A 17,080-nucleotide genomic window follows, 5' to 3' on the forward strand; every position below is an offset into this window, starting at 1 on the left:
ATCATAACATCTCATGTAAGGCTAACAAATTAAGAATTTTAATTTTCTGTTTTTTTTTTTTTTTTTTTAAAAGAACTATAACCAACACTGTTGGGTTTGATCATTTACCTTAATAATCTCCTTAGGTTGTTTTCGGAAATTAAAGTTGCTTTTAAAAGACTAGGCTGTGTTCTCTTTCAGAACACAGAATAGGAATTAGCACAGAGACTTCGAAAACAATTTTTAAAGGAGCTCTAAGACGTCTGAACAAGAAATAATCAACCGTATTTAGTGATTGTTTTAAAAACCAGACCTTTTGACTGGAACAGAGAGCCTTCCCAAGGTAGAGCAAGACCGATGCCTTCTGTCTAGCACTCCATAAGCACTCTTGTAGCTGTTAAATGGAAATGCAAACTTTAGACTAAAGGACTGCTCTTAGAAAGAACCAGCATACAGCGCCCTCTGGTGCATTTGATCGGAGGGCTGTTTTGTTTTGTTAAAAATTTCCTTTCCTTTTTAGATTTGAGTGTCAAAAGTTTCAGTTTAAAGTATTGTTAAGGTTCAAATGACAGAATAGTACTGAATAACATATTTTTCCTTAGTGAAAATGACTGTAAAATATACTTTAAAAACTGTGACACATACTAGGCTTGATGACTGTTAAGATAATAATGCAAACAAAATTAGTTTTTACTTGTAAAATATTTTGAGTTTTCTGCAGAAAAGTAATTTAATGGAAGAACAAGATAAGTGGCCATTTTAATCTAGAATCCTCTAATCTTAAGTAAACTGTACTTTTCATAGACTTCCAAAGTAAATGGAGACATTTTCATTAGATAAAGCATTAAAAATACTCTCCATTTTCTTGTCTTGATTTTGGCTATCCTACAAATGTTTGCTGTTGAATTTATAAATGCAGTTAGACCAACCAGGGTCATAAAATGAGCTGATCAATTCTACTGCATTTTCCTTTAAGAGTTCTTATAGTGCTTAGTTCACTAAGTCCGACTACTAAAAACCACCACTGAAGACCACTACTAAAGGCCACCATTTAGAGTGGCAACAACTCACTCAATGTATGAGAGGTGATAGGTACTCATTATCATTCTGTGCTAGCAGGCAATAGGGAGAAACTCCACCTTGACCACCTTTCATCAGTCCCTCTCTGTTTTGCTCATTAGTGAAACCAACACAGGCATCCTATCACCTACTATTCAGATAGGTATACTCCCACCCTACCCCTCCACTACACATCACGTTATCCCGTGAGACCAGAGTTCACCTCTTCAGTATTTCCACCACTGTTCTGACCTCCAAAGAGCCTGACCCTCCTCTCTGTTATGCCAGTTCCTCCATGTGTGTCCTGTTAGCCTAACCAGACCTTGAGTGCCCTACAATATACTGCTTCTGTACTCTCCTGAAATCCTAAGGTATAAATCACATGATCTGCAATAGTAACAACTGTCTTTGAGAATCTGATTTTTTTAACCAGTATTTCAGCCCCACTCACATTTACTGAGGGTATACTAATGTGCTATGCAGTAGTCTGAGAGTCCCAAACACAAAGTTGAAGAAGGGAAGATGCCCATTCTTACAGAGCTCAAAGTGAGAAAGGATGTGGCACACTGCAAGAGAAAGCTTGCACAAGTTACTCTCTAAAAAAAAAAAAAAGAGAGACACAGAAAATATGCTCTTTTTAAAAAGTTACCACTTACATACCACAAAGGTATCCTAATTCTAATTTCTTTAACAGGTAAGAAGATTAAAATTTTTTTCCTCATTAAAAAACTTTTAAGGGGTGCCTGGGTGGCTCAGTGGGTTAAAGCTTCCGCCTTCGGCTCAGGTTATGGTGTCGGGGTCCTGGGATCGAGCCCCACATTGGGCTCTCTGCTCAGTGGGGAACCTGCTTCCTACTCTCTCTCTCTCTCTGCCTACTTGTGATCTCTGTCAAATAAATATATAAAATCTTTAAAAAAAAAAACATTTAAAACTGGAAAATAATAAACTTTTTAAGTTTAATTGCTTTCTTAGAAAGAAAATGAAGATACCGGGGGAAGATGCAAGGGAACTCTGGAAATGAAAGTATCTAAGTAAAACATACTGATTGTCTACTATTTGCTAAATATTATGCTAGATGCTGGGGATACAACAGTGAGCCAAACCTGACAGTGATCTTGCACTGATAAAGTTCACAGGGCAGTGGAATTAGCAGAGAATCATCTAATCATACAAGTCAATGGCAAATTACAATAGTGGTAAGTGCCACAAATGGAAGTCAGAGAGTGCTGAAAGTCAGAGGCCTCCCTAAGGAAATGACATCTAAAGGAAAGAAAGACCTGAGGAAGCAAACAGAGCGATGGAGGTAGAAAGAGACTATATCCTCAGGCGCCCTGACTAGAGGGTGCATTGCTGTCTTTCGGACCTGCAAGAGAATGGAGCAGAAGGGCAAGGGGTAGCTCTGAGAGCAAATGAGGGCAAAGAATCAGGGAGAGGCCAGACCATGTAGGGTACTGTAGGTCATTTTAAGGATATATTTTCACCCTAAAAGCAATCTATAACTACTAAAGAGTTTTAGCTATGCTACTAATTACATTATAAGATCACTCCTGCAAAGGATATCTAGCACGGTTCCAGAAAGAGCAGTATGCCATCAGTATATGCAGATTCCCTCCCAAAGACACTCTGCAAAATGTACTTTTTTCACTAGAGCTTAGCCAAAAGGCTGATAAGTATACTTAATCAACTAACAGTCACAGTATCTTTACAAATTGATCAGTGTTAATTTCGACCTAATGCCCATCTTCTCCTGAGTTAAATGAAGTAGAATTCAATGTGTTAGAAATTAGAAATTGTTTATTGAGTTATAATATGATCTTATGTAGTGCTAAAAATTAAGTACAATTAAGTCAGCTTCTGTGTCTATACTTTTAATTTACTCTTGGATTTAATCCTATATATCTTGTAAAACATACTCATACCAAGATGAAAGAGAAGCAATTAAAGCAGTATAAAGTTACAAATGTCATAATTTAAGGATCCAAAGCTCAATATTATAAATTTATTGAGCAAGCTAAAATGTACCTTCAGCAAAGGCTAAGGAACTCAAAAGTACAAACCATATGTAGTTTTTAGCCTATCAACTACCTAATCCACAATACAGGATCTATGTCCTATTTATGGAAATTTCTGGCTCTTTCCATTTCTCATATTTTTTTCAAATGTTTCTATTCTAATCCATTAAGACAGTTTGCAAATGATAAGATATTTTACCTAAAATAGTTCAGCAACATATCTTAAAATTTATAGTTGCATAGAAAGAAAGAAGCTAATTTTAATAATTTTTAAAAAATTAAGAATCTTTGGTAGACAATCACCAGACAGGCAGGACGTCGGGGAACCACATTCTTCCCAAATGTCTGGAGACCTCAGTGTGAACTTTATCTAGGCTATACTCATCATCAGGGATCAAAACGTCTTCCATTACAGAGAGCTGGGTTAGCCTTTTCCCACACAGTCTTACAAATTCAATGAATGCACTGCAGCTAACTTCACATTCACTGAGGCCCAAGGCTGTTAAGTTTTTACAGTGTTCAGCAATACAAATAAGTTCAGTATCAAGAGTCTGAAGACCATTAGCACATACCACTAACTCAATTAGTCGTGGACAGTTAAGACCTATCCGTCCTAGAATCGCTTTACTTACTGAGCGACCAAAATAAAGGTGAGTAACAGGGGTTTCTTCTTTGAAGAATGCCTCAAATTCTTCTTCATATAAAAAGAAATACATAACAACATTCACTCCAGGGGAGTGTTTGATAAGTGCATCCCAACTTTGTTTTTTAATAGAATGAAATTGAATTTGCCCAGGATTTTCACTCACAACATCAATTCGGAGATGCTCTAGGTTAACATGAGTTTCACTTGAAAGTGCTAGGAGAAGTTCATCACTTAGAATGTAATAATTCAATGCCAGTTCTCTAAGGCCTTGACAGCGATCAGCTACACAAAGGATTCCTGTGGGAAATGGGGAAAAGTTCTTAAAAACAAAGAATAACACTGATACCAATATGATAGCTTATAAACTTAAATTTGACATCAGTTATTCATTATTTACTAAAATAGATATCAAACAGGCTGCCTGGGTGGCTTGGTCAGTAAAGCGACCCACTCTAGATTTCATAGATTTCAGCTCATGTCATGATCTCAGGGTCCTGGGATTGAGTCCCATGTTGGGCTCTGCACTCAGCAGGGAGTCTGCTTGAGGATTCTCTCTTCCTCTCTTTCTACCCCTCCCCACCCCACACTCACTAGCTCTCTTCCTCTGGCACTCTCTCTCTCTCTGAAATAAATAAATAAATAAATCTTTTTAAAAAAAGATAATTCAAAATAAAATATAATAAAATAGACATCAAATGACTTCTGAGGAGACGGATGTCGATATATATATATATATAATTACATGTAAAAGTAAAAAAATATGTATATTAAAATATACATATGACTAAAATATCTTTAGAAGCAATTTAAACTGGGAAACCTGTGTGGCTCAGTCAGTTAAGCGTCTGCCTTTGGCTCAGGTCACGATCCCAGAGTCCTGAGACTGAGTCCCACTTTAGGCTCCTTGCTCGGTGGGGAGCCTATTTCATCCTCTGCCTGCCACTCCTCCTGCTTGTGCCCTCTCTCCCCACCTCCCTCTGACAAATAATAAATAAAAAATAAATAAAATAAAAAAAAAAAAGAAATAAATAAAATCCTTAAAAATATTTAAAAAAGCAATTTAAACTATTATCTACCTTACAGATTAAGACTTCTTTAGAAAAAAGGTTACTTTTTTCATTATGTTTCATAAGCATGTAGTATTCTATGTGAAATTGCATTGTTACACATAATATAGAGTACAGGAGAATATACATACATATGGTATATTATACATATAGTATATATTATATATACTATTCTATGATACAGTATATAGCATATAAGAGTACAAACATGTATATTATATGGATTACATATGACATATATTATACTAATAGTATAACAAAAACATCATGCTTGCTTAAAAAAGTTATAACTTACCATCAGAGGAAACATGCGGACAGCTACTCATTTTTAGGAGTCTTAGGGTATCACTATTATTGGCCACAAGAATTTTCAATGAAGGATCATCCACTGGTGTGTCTTCAATTTTGATCGATGATAATGATTTTGAGTTGACAAAGACAACTGTAAGTGCTGACACAAAATGAGACTTGCACAGCAATAAGAAAAGAATTAGGAAAAAAACATTATTTAAAATCTATGGATTCAATCAAATAGTTCATTGAAACTATATCAACAGATACTAACAATAACATAGTAAAAACAATCAACATATTAGCATTTTAATGACACCATTAGTCATTTCATGTACATACCTTCCAATTACTTTAATTCTAAGGGTTTGATTTTCAGTATTAAAAGGATATAATTGCATTTATTTCCTAGAACAGGGGTTGACAAATTGTGCCCTGCAGCCAAATCCAGCGTAGTCTGGAGTTCAGAATAGCTATTATATTTATAGCTATTTATAAACAGTTGAAAGAAATTTTGTCCAGAATAATATTTTATAACATGTGAAAATTACAAGAAACTTCCAGTGTCCACAATTAACGTTTGACTGGAACACAACCACACTCCTCCATCTACGTACTATGTCTGCTTTCACACTACTATGCTGGAGGGGAGGAGCTCCAAAATCACAGCCTGTGAAGCCCATAATACTTACTGTCTAAACCTTTTCCACGCCTGCCATAGAATAAAGAGAACTTTCATGTTCTATTCACTCCTATATTTCCAGCACCTACAATAATATCTGGCACACCGCAGAAGATCAGTAAATATTTCTCAATGAATAAACAAATGATCTTATTCTTCAGTGATATGCATTTTGCTAGAAAGTCATCTAAATAAATGTTTTAATATTTTAAAAAAGATTTGTAAATTTTTAATTTTTGACTTTTTTTTAAAGATTTTTAATTTATTCAAGAGAGAGGAGGGAGAGCATGAACAAGAGGAAGGAAGGAGCAGGGGAGAAGGAGAAGCAGACTCTCCACGGAGCAGGGAGCCCAATGAGGGGCTCAATTCCAGGACCATGAGATCATGACCCAAGATGAAGGCAGATGTTTAACCAACTGAGCCACCCAGGCATCCCAATAAAGATATATTTTTAAAACTATGTTTTAAAAATTGACAAACAGGGGTGCCTGGGTGGCTCAGTGGGTTAAAGCCTCTGCCTTCAGCTCAGGTCATGATCTCAGGGTACTGGGATCGAACCCCGTGTTGGGCTCTCTGCTTAGCGGGGAGCCTGCTTTCCTTCCTCTCTCTCTGGCTGCCTCTCTGCCTACTTGGGATCTCTGTCTGGCAAATGAATAAGTAAAATCTTTTTAAAAACTATAAAAATTGACAAACAAAAGCCTATTTATAGTTTGACTCCAAAATGGAAAAAACTTCACAAGGTTCATTCAGATCCAGTATTTTTTGACACAGATAGAAAATCTGAAAACCAAATACAGGCATGATCATTTTTCTCTTTTCAAAGTCAATGTGGATTCTGCCAAAGATACTAATACTCCTATGACAATGACCAATTGGTTATAACTCTCATTCATTTATTAGAAGCCATACTGATTTATAATAATTATATATTGATTAATATAAATTTTTAAATGATGGATGGCTAGATCTCTTTGCTAAATTTTACTATGCCAAAAATCATGAGAGAAATACTTTACTTTTTCCTTAAGAAATACAAGGCTTATTTTCCCTTTAATCAATTCTCACTGGACTCTTAGTCCTGCAGGACGTATTTCAGCATTATAGGACCTACCTCATCATGGTGTCCACATAATTCCTTTAGCACTCTTTACGCCTAGCAAAATACTCTATTTTTACCCTATCCTTTCCTCAGTTTACGGGTGAAAAAACTGACACTCAGAGAGATGCATGACTTTGCCAGAAGCCACTCAGTCATTTGACTGTAGAGGCAGAGCCTGCAAGGACACGTGCTCATCATGGCTGCCTCACCCCGGCGACTGCACCAGCTCCCCAGAACCGAAGCTGATGTGCGGCATCTGAGATAGCTGAGAATCTAAGAATTTCAGGCGAAGCTGACTCCATCACTCATACACAAGGAAATAACTATTGAGAAGTAGTAAGTTTCCATCTGATTGCTTATATTACCCTAATTCCCAAATGACCCATATTCCCTGACTATCTCTCAAAAAGATAAATAGGCTGGTGGAAATGCTTGAGAGTCATGACCTAGTTTATGAGCGAGAATATGCTACTATTCCCCTATCCTCTTCCACAGGAAGAGGATAACCTTACTACAGGAAGGTTTCCATTGGCCAGTTTTACTGACAACCAAAATTAATGTTTATTATGTATCAGGCACTACTCTAACTCTTGGCTTGTAATGGCAAATAAACAAAACAGAGTCCCTGCCTTCAAAGAGCGTACACTTTGTTGTAGGGGATGAGAATACACGTGTTAAAGAATGACATTAAAAAAAATACTGTAATACATCAGAGTGTAACTGGAGGAAGGGGTGCTGCTTTAGCAAAGTGGTCAAGGAAGGTCTGCCTGAGGAGATAGGACCCAAGCTGAAGCCTGAATGAAGACAGTTATTAGTTTATGCTTCTGGCAAAGTCGTGCATCTCTCCGAGTGTCAGAGACAGCTGGTGGCTTCCTAACACCCATTCATCCTTTCTTTCTTTGCTAATCGGGTCATAATTTTGAGCTGAGCACGTTACCCGTCAGCTAAAAAATGGTTCCTCGTCACCCAGAAACCTAGCGTGGCCACACAGTTAAGTGCTCATCAGTGAGATATCAACAAAAGCATTACACAGTACTCATGGCTAGGGTTCTTGAAAAACAGTGGGCATACCCTTCTTTCCCCCTTTCCTCCAGCCTCCTGCCATGATGGCTGGAGCTCAGAAAGCCATCTGAAACACCTACAAGAACACAAGATGCCTCAAGGGAGCTTGCAGTCCTAACAACTTCATACAGGCTCTGCTCATGCATGGATTTCTTTAATGTAAAAGAAAGAAACTCCAGCCATGTTGTTTAAGCTACTATTGTTTTGGAGTTTCTATTACACAGAATCTGACGTCACCCTAACTGGTATAGTTCATTTAGCATTATGTTGTTCTAACCTCCAATGGAGAGGCTACAGAATTACAAGAAAAACATCCACTACTGGTCAGACATGCTCTATATTCAAAGAAACTAACTGGCACTTGAAAATTCCAAGTATAACATCTAAATTTTATATTAATGATAGCTACTATAGAAACAATAATTAGAATTACAAAATATGTCAAAAGGATGAAGCCATGCATAAGCTATTTCAGCAAAAGTAAGTGCTAATCAATAGGGACCTGCTTTAAGTAATTCTTTGAAGATAAGGAGGATGTGGCCTGTTTTATGGAAAATAATTCTTTTTGCCTAGATTGAAATATTTGAGAATTTTTGTGTCTCTCACAAAAAAGCCTGGCATCTTTACCTTTGACACATTCATAAAACTTGGCTTGGCCGTTGAAATCAAGCCCAAGGTCTGGATAGAACAATTTACCAGCTGAGAAAGGATATCGCAGGCAGCTTCCGCTGATTCAGTACTACTATCCACCTATAAAAACAATTTTAAATCTTCATTTCCCGAAGGTGAGTTATTAGAAACTTACTGGCAATTTAACTATGTAACAGAATCCCAATGCAAAACTCTATTTATTCCATCAAACTATACAACAAATTAGTATTTCTTCTTTCCACAAAAGGTCTCAGACAAAAAGTGAGGAATAGAGCTGATGACAGCGTAACTTTCTAAGTGCTCCATGCTTCCCAATCCTTTACAATGACCTAAATTTTAGTAGTACCATCCAGATGAAGGAAACTGACATTTAAGTTACAGCTCAAGTTCTACACTTCAATCTGTGCAAACAATCTGTGCAAACGATTACAGAAAAACAGGACATAGGTTGGAGTAAAAATTCTGCAAAATTCACCGACTGCCTCAGCATAAGGATCTAGATACACGAAAATGACACTAACATAACCTAAGTTCTTTCTATTTAATGCTTATTTTTCTTACCTTAAAGCTAACATACTGGAGATGGGTAGCATGCTTTTTAATGATCTGCTGAATGAGATCAGGATGTGTGGACTTAAAATATGAAGTTGCTGACTGGTTCAGTTCAAATTCAAACTTTCTCCAAAGGTCAGGAATATGAAAAACTTCATTCCATTTCCTACATACGGAAGACGCCCGGGCCCGATCTATTAAAGGAAGATACTGAAAAATGCGTAATACTACATAGTGAGGCAAACTCCCCCAGTCTAGAAGGACAGTGTGCATGTGGGTGTGATTGAGAGAAGAGAAGAAGCCAACTTTTGGTTGTTTCACTGCTGGTGAAGATCGGACGATTTTATTCACAAGAGATAAATTGTTCCTCTTCATTCTGTAAACAATAAAAGATTTTGTGATCATACAAGATCCACATTTCCATCAGACATCTATACTCCAACTGCACAGAGTAACATTAGAAAATGAAAAACAGTTAAGCAGATTTTAATAGTAATCTTCCACTATCCTGCACTGATAGGTACTCCCACAGACTACAGATACAGAGGTAAGAGGGAGCCTGCTCTCCAAGAGCTACGGTCAAATGGTGAAGGACCATGATAAATGCCTTCCCTGACATTGGGACAAGTCGCACTGGAAGAATAAAGCAATGATATGTGACTGAGTTTGTGTATGGGAGGGAAAGGTTGGGGAGGCTTCTGGGAGGGAATGTCCACAGAAGCAGTGTGTCTCGCAGGTTTATTACTGGTCAATTACTATATTCTTACTATCTCCTACAGAGAAGAAAGCATCACCATGCAATTCTGCTAACAACTCCGGGGGTCCTGAAAGACAGTAAAACATTATCAAAAGCAGAGGCCTGGAAAAGCCCCAGCTCAGCCATTGACTAACCATGTGATCTTGTCTGCATAAATTAAGCCTCAGGTTCCTCATCTAAAAAGCATGGAAAACAGCAGTACCTAATTTCATAAGGCAGTTGGGAGGATTAAAGTCCGTAAGTACCAGAACACAGTAAAGGCTTAAGAAATGTTGCAGTGATTCTTGTTGTACTAAATTGTCCAGTGAATTTTTCTAAACTAATTTCATTACTTAATTTGAAGCACAATTTCCAGGTAACACCCAGGACACAGCAGCTCTAGAGAAACTGGGCGTAGCAACACACCTGACCCTCAGTGGCAAATGTAAAACAGCAAAGGGATGAGCATTCTTCCCCAACAAAAAGGCAGGATGAATGTCCAGGGAGGAACCAGCTTGAGACACACCTAAGTTACAACAAATTTCAAGTCCAGATATACCCAAATATATAGGGTTACTGTGTACATATAGTCTACATAAGAATGCAAAGTGCTTTATATATACAATTATTTTGAGAGGCAAAATAATGGTAGGAATGGGCTCCCAACTTCATTTAACTTTGCTTGACTACTTAACTCTTTTCATCCTTGAATGTTAGAAATATATATATCTCTGCCTGATGTAAAATACTTCTTAGCCATAATAGAGAGCTGGATCCCAAAGCAGGGCTGACCTATAATTATAGTTGTTGAACAAAATGAAAGGACATCTTTAGGGTTTGGAAAACTAAAATAGGTGCAAAGTTGTATCCCAAGCATGAGGCAAAGAGCTACCACACACATTAAATATGACTCGACTAATTATACACATAACTGAGAGCTGGCCCAATAATACAGAATACATCAAAGTGCTGACACCAATAATTCAAAGCATATTTAAAACATGCTTATTCTGGCAAAATATGCTTATTTTGAAAGGACTGCCCTACTCTTTCATTTTAATTCGCTAAAATGAAATACATTGGCCCAGGTAAGGTAAAAGAATGAACAATGGATCCTAAATTCTGATATGAAGCACATTAATGGGCATTTTGCTTATATGTGTTTCATTTGGTAAACTTACAGAATGGATTGTTAAATTTTCACTAAATGATCACAAAAAGAGTTAACCCTAATATAATCCCTTACTGGAAAAACAGCACAGCCAAAAGGAAAATAAGATTTCAATGAAAGGTCAGGTTAGCAAACTACCTTGCAGTTGTAAACAAAAGGACTGTGCTGTACATTAAAGTGACTCTAGGTAACCTGGACAGATTGTTTCACTTATTCAGCAAAATATTAAATTGCCAGTTCACTGACAGAATCACCATAAATGACAGACATTTAATGAATACCAGTCATCCTATTAAAATAATATTTTAATTTTCTTTTTCTTTGTGGACATTCATTTTCAGAGTCTAAGACTATTCTAAAAGTCAAATGTTTTACATTTAAGTCAGTATCGATGAACATCAGTTAAATATATCTTAGAATGCAAGGCAAATTAATCTTTATTAGCTTGAAAACCTTTATATAAAAAACTCCAACCTAAACATACAGGATCATTTTAAAAAAAACCTGATGGTTGCTTTTTCAAACTGCCAACTTTCTTACCTAAAGAAGGCTTCCAAGTTATAGTTCACTCTGAGCAAACGAACTGCTGCCATGGGGTACTCACCAACATCCATTTGATCTCACTTCCTAGCTTGGCAAAATACCACAAAATAATTCATCAGAATGTGTAAGTAAAAATCCAGTAACTTTTAGGCTTAGGACATTTACCTATCATCACATTATGTTGAAGGATTTTGTTACAAAATTGTTGATCCCAAACAACTGTTTTCTACTCGGGAGGAAACTGGTCCATCCAAACAACTGGCTAGGTGAGCGGGAATATGGTAACCTTTGCCAAGAATCAGGCTAGAAGATCTACTAAGAAAGCCGTGGATCAAACAAAGGGCTCTGAATATTTCTATTTTAATGAACATGTATGGAGAGATTTTACAAAGTGTCTAAGTAGTCCAAGCTTACATTTATTTGTAGGCTGTGTAAATCTTACAGTTCTAGATTTTAAGAGCACATAATGCCACTACAGTTACAATAATTAAATAAGAAGACATAAAAATTTAATTGAATATAGTTTGACTCATCTAATAACTGTAGATTTTTTTTTAAGCTTTTCAGTTATGTTGACAGATGTTAAGTGATTCATTCATACTCAGTCCATTCATTCATATTGTCTTTGAGGTCCGACCAATTTTAGGCAAAGTTAACTTGCCAGAGTTGTGAGCAGTCTGTGGACATGGAAGAAAATAATAATGGGTCTACACCAGGATAATACTCACTGCCTTGGCATCATGAATAAATGTTGTAAAGTCAAAGTAAATAAATAAATGCACTCTACTACCCTCATAAGCCAAATTCAATGTTACAGGGGATGTGGAGGAAGCAGCCCATTAATGCACTAAAATCTTGACTGCTGTGCGCTACCTGCCAGGTCTCAATTTCTCTCTGAATCTTACTCCTAACAGAGCTTTGGTGAACAAATAGGGAGAAAGAATTTGAGCTCCAACATCCACAATTTAATTTTTTCCTCCACTACCTGTATTTACAAGGTAATGTCAAGGTTGGTTCACCCGCTTTTTATTCCACTCCAGAAGTAGGCAGAAAAGGAGCTACTGGCACCATTTTCAAAAGAACATCACAAATAAGGGAAGGAACAAGTCAAGTGACTTGTATTTCCTTCGTCAGATGTTACGCACAAGTTTACTTACTGCAGAAACTTTTCTACTGGGTAAAAGAGACAGCTCTGTGTTTGCAGGCCCTCCTGTGTGTTGGAGAATACAGCAGTAATGTACTAATGGTACATAAACAGTAAATCACTAGAAGCCTAAGAAGATGGTGAGCCAGCACCTATCTCAGATCAATTCACTGGAGTTTTCAGGACCAGATGAACTACTTCCTTGGGTACTGAAGAAACTTGAATGCTGTTTCTGAGTCACTATCAGAATTCTGAGCAATAGGAGAACTTAAAACCAGAATATGAGACCCGATCAAGTGATGAGACAAACTTACAACTGCAATATTCCAGAGCCTGAAAAAGGTTTATTAGCATTTGGGAAAGAATGTAACAATGACTCAAAGTCCAGTCAGTGACTTCGCTAACCATCCTAACCCGATTTTCCTTTTTATTATGTTTACTAATTTGGTGGAACAGGTGACCATGTGAATTGGATCTTCTGAGTATCTAAGAAACCTCCAAAAGTTTTCTTTAGAGTAATATTTTCAAAGAGTAAATGAAAGACTCAACATCCAAAGCCATGCTGGTGCCTGCAGTGGAAACAACCACCTTTTGCAGCATCGCCAGATTCTTCCAGATTGGTTAAATGAAGACAAAGGAAGTACTTTGAAAAGTTTGAAGTATTCAATCGCCACAATGCTAGAATATTGTATAAATATTACAGATAAGAGAATAAAGATTCAAAACTACCTAAAAGGCTAGACAAAGTTGTTAGAAGCACCAAGATGAAAATGAACAGAAATAATTACCAAATGTCCTTTATTTAAGCTGCTTTCTAAACCAGCACGCTAAAAATCTTACTGCTGCTACCAAAATCAGCAAGTGTGGCTAGAGCAGGAGAACTGAAGATCTGCTTCAAAATACAGCTTTCAAACACACAACTTTCTAATAATAGAGCCAATTATGTTAAGGGCCAACACTTTCTCCCAATAAATATCACTCAAGGACAGAGAAAAACATTTTTTTTAGAGATACTGTAAAATAAACATTTATATTCTTTGCAGCTGACATCACCTTAGTTGCCATCTAAATCTAAAAATTGCATTTTTTTTAAGAATACAAAAGTCAAATTACAATATCATCAAGGTTCAACAAGACAAACAGAATAAGTATTATATCAAGTAAATCTTTTCTAAAGCACTGATTTCCAGAATTTTGGCGTTCTCATATTTCACCACTGATTTAGCAATTTTCTATACTGTCTCCAAAGTCTCTCTGTGGTATTAAGTATACTCATTTAAAAAAAGTAAAAAGAAAAATTTTAAATTTAAAATACGCATCTTTCCTTTTAGTGACTCATAGGAAAACTGAAGTTTTCAAAATATACATAGACTTAAAGCACCTGTAATCCTCTATTACAGAGAATCTGAAGCAGGCAATCTGTGAGAATCCCTGAACTGGGGAGGGGAGGCTGTTAGGCTGCTTTTCCCTCTCCATTCCCCCTCCCCACCCTCTCCCACTCCAACCTCACAGGCCAGACTCTGAAAAAGAAAAGGCTGTGAGGACACCAAGCCAGGCCCTCTACAGGGAAAACTTCAGAACTGGGGAGGAGGGTCCCAGACCTAGGGTTGGTCACATTAAGGGATCTAACAATAATACAAAGGTTTCAAGAAAGCATTTTGCAACATCTTTCTGAGAATATAATCAATTCATTCAACTTCACATTTTTGGAAAAATGTCTGCGCAGGTGCCAAGGCAAAACTAGTCCACCTTTGAGTGCAGACTCTCAAAAGCCACGGGAAAGGCTGGTGTCTGCCTCTCTCTTGGCCATTTCTTTGTGGCAGACATAAACGCTCCGCTACCCTCCTAAAACCCTTCCAGATGTTCTGCAAAAGCGACCCCGTCTATCAGTGACCACTGCTCACTATCACCAACTACCCTTATTCAAAATATCCGCGAGGGAGCGTTCGAGGGCCGAGTTACGATGCAGACAATCCCCTCAAAGCTTACCCTCCAAAGACGGGAAAAAAATGACCGAATTCAGGAAGGCGGGTCCCGCGCAGGCCCCTGTTGGAAAAACGCACACGGTGAGAAGCGAACCCCGCGCAGCCATAAAACTGGCTAGACGACACCCCCACCCCCACCCCGGGCAAATCAAACGCCGGCTTTGCTAGGCGGCCCGGCCTGTGGTCTGGAGTGGGGCCGCGCCACCGGGCTCCCACCACCCCCATCCTAGGGCCGCGCCTGGGTCCGCAGCGGCCCCGCGACGAGGCCAGGTCATGCCTCCTCGTGCCCAGAGCGGGCGCGGGGACCGACGGCGCCTCCCCATCCCCACATCGCCACTCGCCTGAGCCAGGCAGAACCCGGGCTCCGGCCCCCGAGTCCCTCAAAGTCTGCGGAGGTGCACCCTTCTAAGACCACTGCGACCCCCACAAGGAACTGCTACCTTCAAGCCTGTAACCGCGGGAGTTCCGCGGGCGCCTGTGTGCGTCCGCTCGGAAGTGACCCACCACCCCGCCGGGGCTCCAGTGGCGGCTAGGGAGCTGGAGGCGCGGGGACGCAGACCGAGACCGCAGCGGCGGCAGTGGCCGTAGTCCCTTGGGCCGGCCTTGCCCGGCCCCTCCCCGGCCCCGCCTCGCATGCGCCCTGCTCCCCGTTCCTCGGGAGGTCCACGTGCGCGGACGCACACCTGCTCCGGGGTCCCGGGGGCGCCTCCTCCGGGCGTGAGTGGGAGGGCTTCTGCCTGCTGGTCTTCAGCTACACCTCTGTGACCCCTGCGCTGTCAAACTGAGGGCCAAAGGAGAGTGAACTTAGAGTTCCAGTTCCTAGAAATGAGCCTCCCTGGGGAAAGGTCACGATTATTAATATGCAAATAGATGAAACTTAAAATATCAAAAGTGGTAAGAGGTCAGTGTTAAATATGTATATATTACCTCTCTGTCCTGTGCCCCATCTCTTTCCCTGGGGCTAACTACCGCAATAGTTCATTGTGTAAACTACCGGACCATCAATATACACACACACACACACACAAAGTGTACCTTCATAGGGTAAGGATTTTATTACTTTTTCTTAAACATTAGTTCTTTTAAAACCTGAAATCAAACTATACGTAATGTTCTGGAACTTCTGTTTTTGCTTGTCATGGACATAGTTCCATATTAACACAGATGGTGCCCCCAGACTTTTTTTTTTCTTCAGATGGCTTTATTAAGGTATAATGAACAAACTGCACACTTAAAGCATAGAATTTGGTAAATTTTGACACCGTTGAGACAATCACTACAATCAAGATAATGAATATATGTACATCTTCCAAAGTTTCTTTACACCCTTCTGTAATCCCTCCTTCAACTCCTCCCGCATCAGCTTTCTGACACTACTCTACATTAGTTGGCATTTTCTCAAATTTTATGTGAACCGAGTCACAGAGCACTCAGCATAATTGTGTCCAGATTCATCCAGGTTACTGGATGTTATACTTAGTTTCTTTTTCAAGTAGTATTCCATTGTATGGATATGCCACAGTGTATATCCATTCACCTGAAGATGGACACTAAGGTTATTTCTAGTTTGGGGCCACTGCAAAATTAAGGTGCTGTGAGCTTTACTGTACACATCATTATATACAATTATGCTTTCATTTCTCTTGGTTAAATACCCAGGAGTGCAATAGTTGCACTGCATTTAAGGCATAGGTTTAACTTCTAAAGAAGACTGCCAATGTGTTTCCAAGGAGGCTATTTTATATTGCTGCCAGCAGTTTATTGGAGATCCATTTTTTCCACATCCTCACCCACACTTTTTAATCCAATAGGTATCTGGGAGATAACAGTGTAGTTTTAATTTACATTTCCCTAGTGAATAATGATGTTGAGCATTTTTTTTTCATGTAGTTATTTACTATCTGTATGACTTCTTTGGTGAAGTCTATTTAAATCTTTTGCCTAATTTTAATTGGTTCATTTTTCTCATTTTTGCGTTTGGGAAAATATTTAGATATTTAGATAAAATTCCTCTATTAGACATATAACTGTTAGAAGGTGGGGGAGGGACTAGAAAGTATTCCCCAAATCAAGAAGGCACTTTGAGGGATGCCTGGGTGGCTCAGTTGGTTGGACGACTGCCTTCGGCTCAGGTCATGATCCCGGAGTCCTGGGATCGAGTCCTGCATCAGGCTCCCAGCTCCACGGGGAGTCTGCTTCTCTCTCTGACCTTCTCTTCGCTCATGTTCTCTCTCACTGTCTCTCTCTCAAATAAATAAATAAAATTTAAAAAAAAAAAAAAGGCACTTTGAGACTGAAAAATGAAGCAGGCCAGTCCATACAGTTTTAACACAGAGTTACTTTCAGGGTAACATACTCACAGGGAAGATGTGGTGGGTGACAATCCGGCTGTGCAATTGTT

The 17,080-nt window shown here is 38.7% G+C and overlaps 1 protein-coding gene across 2 annotated transcripts; it reads right to left on the bottom strand.

The window, feature by feature from the left end:
* Positions 1-2,805: 2,805 nt before the first annotated feature.
* Positions 2,806-15,262, bottom strand: LOC101688617 (F-box/LRR-repeat protein 21). 2 transcript variants are annotated; one of them, XM_004744916.3, is made up of 6 exons: positions 15,120-15,262; positions 14,684-14,740; positions 9,110-9,476; positions 8,525-8,647; positions 5,059-5,230; positions 2,806-3,993 (listed from the first exon to the last, which is right to left on the bottom strand). In XM_004744916.3, exons 3-6 carry the CDS (start codon positions 9,473-9,475, stop codon positions 3,350-3,352), a joined length of 1,305 nt encoding a protein of 434 aa, XP_004744973.1. In that variant the 5' UTR covers position 9,476; positions 14,684-14,740; positions 15,120-15,262; the 3' UTR covers positions 2,806-3,349. The 2 variants fall into 2 exon arrangements, with proteins under 2 accessions (XP_004744973.1, XP_012907928.2); XM_013052474.2 differs by lacking the exons at positions 14,684-14,740; positions 15,120-15,262 and having other exon boundaries at positions 9,110-13,825.
* Positions 15,263-17,080: the final 1,818 nt, after the last annotated feature.

The sequence above is a fragment of the Mustela putorius genome, unplaced genomic scaffold (assembly GCF_011764305.1).
Source record: "Mustela putorius furo isolate JIRA1106 unplaced genomic scaffold, ASM1176430v1.1 tig00000145_pilon_pilon_pilon, whole genome shotgun sequence".
NCBI classification, from domain to species: domain Eukaryota; kingdom Metazoa; phylum Chordata; class Mammalia; order Carnivora; family Mustelidae; genus Mustela; species Mustela putorius.

Bases quoted from the DNA above. Each gene is read 5' to 3' on its own strand.
- LOC101688617 (XM_013052474.2), bottom strand. From the start codon at position 9,505: ATGATCACAAAATCTTTTATTGTTTACAGAATGAAGAGGAACAATTTA. The intron at 8,648-9,109 runs GTAAGAAAAATA...TTGTTTTTATAG, and splicing joins TCCAGTATGTTAGCTTTAAG to GTGGATAGTAGTACTGAATC. The intron at 5,231-8,524 runs GTAAAGATGCCA...TTGCTGTGCAAG, and splicing joins GTTTTATGAATGTGTCAAAG to TCTCATTTTGTGTCAGCACT.